Raw genomic sequence first — 7,571 nt, forward strand, 5'->3', positions numbered from 1 at the left:
CTTGGAGGATAGAGCCATTTGGCACAGTGATTAAAGCGTCACTTAGGATTTCAGAATTCCACATCAGAGAGTCTGAGTTCCAGTCCCAGCTCCACTTCCAACCCAGCTTCTTGCTAATTCAACCCTGGAAGACAGCAGTGATGGCTCAAATACTTGACTCCCTGCCACCTACATGGGAGACACAAACTGAGTTCCAAGCTCCAAATTTCAACCTGGTCCAGTCCTGGCTGTTGCAGTCATTTGGGGAATGAATCAGCAGACAGAAGATCTCTCTGTCTCTTCCTTCAAATAAATAAATAATTTTTTAAATAAAAACAAGAAAAAATAATAAAATGGATAAACCTTGAAAACATGATGCAAAGTCAAAGAAGTCTAGACACAAAGGCCACATATTATACAAATTTGATTCCATTGATCGTTAATGTCCAAAACAGGCAAATCTTTACAGATAAAAAATAGATTAATGGTCTCCAGAGAAGAAGATAAAGGGAGTGACTGCTAACAGGCAGAAGTTTCTTTTTTGGGAGGATAAAAATGTTTTGGAGTTAGATAGCAGTGGTGAATACATAATCTTATAAAAATACTGCAAAGTAACAAACGGTAAATTTTAAAAGGGTGAATTTCATGGTATCAGAATTGTATCTCAATATTTAAAATTCAAAAACAACTGAGGAGAAGAATGCTCTGCGCAATATTTACTGCTTACTAACAAAGGAAGGCCAAGAGTGGAGACTGCCTCCTTGGCTATACTCAGTTCCAAGAACCTCAACCACCAAATAATAATAACAAAAATATTTTGTACAGGGGCAGGACCTTATCCCAAGGGCCTGCTTATCTGTTCATCTGCAAAAAGCAGCAAGCAGAATCTTTACCTCACATCCGATCCATTCAAATCTGATCATCCCTGCTTTCAAATATATACCCAATACCACTGCTCCTCCGACACGGCCCACCACCGCCTCTCCCAGGACTAACTTGACAGTCTTGAGGACCAGCCCCCTGTTTCCATCCCTGCTCCCCTACAATCAGTGCACAGTAGTTACTGTTCTTTTCCAAAAATCCCTATCCAACCACTTCACTCTCTTGCTCAAGATCCTTCAAACATTTCCTAACACACTCGGGTTTTACTTAGGTTCTTACCACGATCTATAAGGCTTCCTTACACTGTGTGGACCCTGGTGACCCTCCATGGCCTCCTATCTTACCACTCCAATCCTACTGGCTGCCTTGTTCCTTCAATATGCCAAGCTCAAAAAAGTCAAACACATCTCACCTCCAGCCCTCCCATTTGTTTGTTCTGCAGGAATGCTCTTTTCCCAGAAAACAGAATGGCTTCCTGCATCACTTGTTTCATGTCATGATACATAAAAGGTCATCTCCTCAGGTAGGCCCTCTGTTACCACTCACAACAGCACCTCTCGTCACTCTAACTTCCTACTCTGACTTTGCTTATTTCTCTTAATAGCACTCACTGATCACTACTTTTTCTTTTTCAGTATCTGTCTACCCTAACAGAAAATAAACTTCAGCAGGGTAAGAACTCTTGTGTGTTCACTCTTACACCCTCAATGCTTCCATCAATGATGGAGCTGACAGAAACACATTATTCAGTGAAACAGGTACTCATCTAGCATTTCTGTTTAAATACAATAAGCAAACAATTAACACATTTGGACAGAAATCATGTCAGTGTTTTACAAAACTACCTGTTTTTCAAAGAGATCACAACTTTAAAGCACAAACCACATACTATGGATCTTAAATGCTTTCGAATATCATATAAGGGTACTTCAAAAAGTTCATAGGAAGTGGAATTAAAAGACAAGTTTATTTTTTTGGTGCAAAAAATCAGTTCAGGCCCCTATTCAAGTCTCACTTAGACTTCCCCTCTGCAATCTCTAGCCCTTCTAATCAGATCTCACCTTTCAAATATTCACTGCAATACTACCAATCTCTCTACAAAGCAAATCCAACACCTTTACCCCTTCTTAAAAACCTTCAGTCATTCTATGTAGCTCAAGAAAATGTTCAACACCCTTACTACATTTCATCTCCCATCACCGCTCTTCTAGTACCCCACCAAAAACATGTTTCATGTTAATTCAGCCACAGCAAACTGCTTACAATCTCCAGAAACATCACTTTGTTGTGTTACTTTCTAACATTGCTCCCTTTCTTGTCTGAAGCATTTTTTATTATTATTATTATTATTATTATTATCATTTGAGAGACAGAGAGAAAGGGCAAGTGCACATCAGCATGGCCAGCCAAGGCTGGAAGCTGAGAATTCAATCCCTATCTTCCATATAGGTAGCAAGAACCCAATCATCCAAACCATCACCACTGCCTGTCAGGGTATGCACCAGAAGGAAACCGAAATCAGGAGTGGAGCCAGGACCCAAACCCAGGCATTCCAATATGATATGGGCATCCCAACCACTAAGCCAAACAGCTACTCCTCAAACACTTTTTTCTCCTCTTTTTTGCCAAGTCAAAGTTTCAACATTCAGCTTAGATGCCAACTCCACCAGAAAACTTTCAGTGGCTCTCTGATTTAGAAGTCCTCTTCTGTCCTCTCATAGCACTTACCACAATTACTGTATGATAGAATAAACACTCTTATAATTCAGCCTGCTATATGCTTTGCTTTATTTTTCTGTTTCTTCTATTAAATTGTGGGCTCCTTGAGCAGTCAGATAGCTTATTCACCTTTGTTCCACACTGCCTGACACGTATAAAGGGTTGTTACTGAACAAATGATTTAGGAAAGGGGGGGCAAGAGATGGAAGGAAGGAAAGGGAAGAAGAGATGGAAGGCAGAAAAGGGGAGAGAGGAAGGAAGTGAGGGGGGATGCAAGGAGAGAAAGATTTTTAATTCATAGGCCTTTTAAAAAGAGCATTTGTGGCCGGCGCCGTGGCTTAACAGGCTAATCCTCTGCCTTGCAGCGCCGGCACACCGGGTTCTAGTCCCGGTCAGGGCGCCGGATTCTATCCCGGTTGCCCCTCTTCCAAGCCAGCTCTCTGCTATGGCCCGGAAAGGCAGTGGAGGATGGCCCAAGTCTTTGGGCCCTGCATCGCATGGGAAACCAGGAGAAGCACCTGGCTCCTGGCTTCGGATCAGCGCAATGCGCCGGCCGCAGCGGCCATTGGAGGGTGAACCAACGGCAAAAAGGAAGACCTTTCTCTCTGTCTCTCTCTCTCTCTCTCACTATCCACTCTGCCTGTCAAAAAATAAATAAATAAATAAATAAATAAGAGCATTTGTGATCAGTCCATTATTTTTATATGGCGTAAGTCAGTGATTACTGAAGACAGAATGGTACATCTGAAAAAGCCAATCTACTCACATTACAAGTACAACCATCTAAATCACTCATTCCCTTAAAGATTGTGATATATATCCAGTCCATCTGGCCCAATTTCATTTGAACATTTACTGCAATGTAATGACAGATGTTAATAACAGGCACAACATAAAAGCAGAAAAAGGTTAGGAAAAACAAGGAAATAAATCTGACATAATTAAAATTAAGTCTCAATTATTTACAAATACTAATAATCTACCGTTTCCTAATTATGTCCTATCACTGATGTTGAAAAGAGCACAAAAAATAAATTCAACATCAGTGTTATACATGACAACATTATAGCAAACTGCTTTTGTATTACAAATCATATTTCTCAAAAGTATACTATGCAAAGATATGACAAGATAAAAGCACACTAGCCAGTAAAGCGGCTGTATTTATTTAAATAAATTCTTGAAGATAGTACAACAGGAAAATTTCTGCTCAAACTGGCACATACAAGAGGACTTTCAAAAAGTTCACGGTAAATTAATGCAAAAAAACTTCTGAGATCCAGGCATAGTTTTTCCGTAATTTACAAATTCCATGAACTTTATGTCACCTCATGTGCAAGGACATTTCTCATTATTTTGGGACTTTCAAGCAATGACCAGAAACTGTTACTGTACTTTTTCAATTTCCTCAATACTATGTGACTTAACGGACTCAAAAAAAGTTGTCACTAACAGAACATACAATTTATATTTAAAAGCTTGCTTGGTAAGATCCAATAAATGGTGTAAATCCTTCTACAGCTCATTTGTCATTATAACATTTAAATTAGGAACATGAAAAAAAAATTAGGTCCAATAGAATCAACATTAAATATATCTGAATTGCAATTTTTGCTAAAGCAATATATAAATCACAGGCAGCTTCTTATCTTTTGGCACAGTAAAAACTGTAAGAAATAAGCTAAGTTCTTAGCACTAGTCATTACTACTAAACTCCCTGAGAGAGTACCTGTTACAACAACAGGAAGTTTCCTTGTATAAAGTTAGAAATTTCTCTTTTCTTTTAACATTACCAGTACATTTTTATAAAAGACAGTAAGAATGGAAATGGTGAGCACTTAAACCTAGTAGTTCAAAAACGATACCAAAAATTTGCATTTTTCTAATACCATGAAACTTTTAAGACTAAAGTTTCCAACATACTTTCATTTTTTAGACAGACAAGTTAAAAAAAAAAAAAAAAGAGGGTGCAGAACGAAAGGAACAAAGAAAAATCTAAAAGAACTCCAACTTACTATATTTCTTTTGACCAAACATTTACAGAGTACCTAAGATGTGTCAAGCACTACACTGGGCACTGTGACAGATTACAACATTTGTTCCAAACTAAACCCTGAATTTACTCAGCTTCTACACTTTTTAGTATACATTATTCAACCCACTGTTTTCTTAAGAAATTTTCAACCTACATCAAGGAATGTACATGGTTCTCCCAATAAATCCACTTTTCACTATTTTACGCAGGTCACAGGAGTTGTGACCAACAAAAGGGATTCATTTCTAAAACATCACCGGTTACGTTTTCAAGGAAGTGAGACAGCAACTCAGCAAATACAAACTGTTTCAGGCATTTTATGGTGCCCCAAAGTCAAGAAAGAATCTTTAAAAAGCTGAGCTAAATTACTTCGAATAGTGAATACTTAAATAACCACAGTTCTTACTTTTCTTCCATAAGCACAAACATTACAAATTTTAACTTAGACAAAGTACTGAAAAGGCAGTCTTGATTCTAAAGAGAAGTAAAGTCTATTTCTGAAAAAACAATTTAAAGGAACTGTCAAAAGTAGATGACATTTACAAGCTAACGTGCTGTCTGTTGCATTCCTGAGCTTGTTAACACAATCTACCCCTTTAAAGCACCTCTGAATTTGTAACGGATGAAAAAACATCTGCTAGTAACTGACGTCCACCAGTTGAACCTAGACAATTTAGTTATCAGAAGGTTTTTTATTCTAGAGGGTAAAAAAAATAAGACGGCAGTCATTTACACATTCTCAAAAGAGAAAAAAAAACGCACCTGTACTTCAACTGCTATAATTTCTTCCACCAACTAGACAAATTGCATTTTTCAGACACTATCCTCCATTCAGTTAGCATGTTTACATTTAAGAGGAAGCTGGCCATCAGTTTCCCACACATTACAATGCAACACAGCATCCAACAATTTGCAGACTAAGAAGGCCTTTATAAAGAGGTGGGGGACATACAAGCTTAAATCTCTGGAAATATCTCTGGAAATACAGGAATAAGTGCCATCTCCGAATTGCGTAAAGATCACCAAAATTCTGTTTCAAGATCTTTGCATGATGATGATTTTTGTGGCTATTAAACAGGTTTTCTGCTAGAAATTCACAGTACTATTTGCACACGAAATGAGATTTTCTTTCATCAGTGTAACCGACAGAACCACAATACAGTTCCGTTTCTAGAGTCAGATTACTTGACCTGCTTTTTGTTTTTACCTTTTAAAACACTTAAGAGGCGTGCAGTTATTGCTACCGTTCCCTGTAAAAAGCCGTTCTATACGGAAGACTCACCCTCCACGAGATATCCTACAACTAACTCCACAACTCCACAGCAAAGCCTGTGCACCTTCCCACCACCTGACCCCCATCGTCTCCTGGGAGGGGCTCAGCCCCAAGCCACCAAACACATCCTCTCCTGCAAAACTCGAAGGCCGCACACGACGACCGCGGCTCGAGCCCCTGCTTTCTGAATTCTAAAACCCAGAGGTTCTTTTTCTGCAGGCAGACTTACCTTCATGGTGAATCTGGGACTGCGTTCCGCTCAGAAACACCAGATTCACCTGCACCTGGAGGGGAAACAAAAGACACCCAGTTAACACCACGGGCACCCCTCTGCACCAGCGGCGGAGTAGAGAAGAAAGCGAGCGATGCCCGAAGCCCAGAGAAAGAGCCTTGCGGAGAGGGAATCGGCCCTGGAACCACCACGAGCCCATTCGGGGCTCCCTCTGGCCTCCCCATCCCCGCAAACCCGGCCACCTACACAGCTCGGCAGCTTCCCGTCCCCATTGTCGGGACCCGACGGAGTTTCCCGTCTCCGACAATGACGCCATTTCTGTCAGTGAAGAAACTCACAACAAGCCCGGGGTCCGGCGCGGGGCCGGCCGCCCTCCCCCCCGCGGGCCTCGTCGCCGGGCCGAGCCGCTCCGCGCCCCCACTGGCCTCGCAACCCCGCGTCGGAGCCGGAGCCCGGCCGGGGGCCGCCGAGGGGCAGGACGGGCCCGAGGGCCGAAGGCAAGACCAGCCCACCCCAGAGCCTCTGCCCACGTCCCGTTCACAGCCGAGACCCGACAAGTGCGAGCGAGATCAACATCTGCCCCCGCCGCGGGGACGGCGAGAGGACCGAGGGCCTGGGAGGCAGCACGGACCCCCACCCCCACCCCGCCTGGGCCCCCAGCCGCGGCCAAGGGCCGCTAAACCGCTGAGTGTGCGGCCGCCCGGCCAGGGGGCGGCTCGGGCTCGGCAGCTGCGGGGGGGCGGGGGCCCCGGGAGGCCGAGGCCCCGAATCGGGGCGCCGGGGAGACCACCACAGCCATCTACCCCCTGCTCCTCGACCGGGCCCAGCGACTCCCAGAAGGACCCCCTCAGAAGACCGCGAAAGCCCCGGAAAATAACCCCTACCTTCCTCGGAGGCGAGATCTGACCCTGGCACGTCCAGAGTCCCCTCTCCTCCACCCCCCCCAAAACCAGCAGGCCCGGGGGAGAGATGGGGAAGAAGGGCGGTGGGTCCAGTGGCTGCTGAAGCTGAGGCTCCGGCTCCTCCTCCTCCCGCGGCGGCGACTGGTACCTTTGTTTGGCGGCCGCTCGGGTTCCCTCGCTGGGGGGAGGGGGGACGACGAAAAACCCCTCCTGGACTGGAGGTCCGGGCCCCCAATCGCGCTGCCCTCCAGAGGACGACGGCGATGGACCCTCTGCGGCTCCCTCGAGGCCAAGGTCCAGGCGGTGGCCGTGGTGGCGGCAAGCTTAAGCCCAAGAGTCTCCCTCAGCTCCGGCGCCCGAGCTCCTCACTCCGGACTCGACTGACGGGCAAACATCGCTTTCCCCCACCACCACCCTAGATTCCCCCCCTTCCCTCCTTTCTCCCCTCCCCTAGTTTTCTTTCCCCTCCCCTACCTCTTTCCCGGATGGCCTCTTAGGCGACCGCGGATTGGCTATTTTTCTTTAAAACCCGCCTATACCCTCTTCCTA

General features: G+C 44.5%; 1 protein-coding gene across 6 annotated transcripts in view; it reads right to left on the minus strand.

The window, feature by feature from the left end:
- Positions 1 to 7,422, minus strand: part of ARID4B (AT-rich interaction domain 4B) — a 148,963-nt gene extending 141,541 nt beyond the window's left edge. For 4 of the 6 annotated variants that reach the window (XR_009867931.1, XM_062210640.1, XM_062210639.1 and 1 more), the window contains exons 1-2: positions 7,005 to 7,160; positions 6,118 to 6,172 (exon numbers count right to left, since the gene is read on the minus strand). Coding sequence is in view for 5 of the 6 variants with exons in the window: in XM_062210640.1 (XP_062066624.1) it covers positions 6,118 to 6,123 (6 nt within the window). In the remaining variant the exon portion in view is untranslated. The other 2 variants (XM_062210638.1, XM_062210641.1) reach the window with 2 other exon arrangements.
- Positions 7,423 to 7,571: the final 149 nt, after the last annotated feature.

This window comes from Lepus europaeus, chromosome 14, assembly GCF_033115175.1.
Source record: "Lepus europaeus isolate LE1 chromosome 14, mLepTim1.pri, whole genome shotgun sequence".
In the NCBI taxonomy this organism is placed as follows: Eukaryota; Metazoa; Chordata; class Mammalia; order Lagomorpha; family Leporidae; genus Lepus; species Lepus europaeus.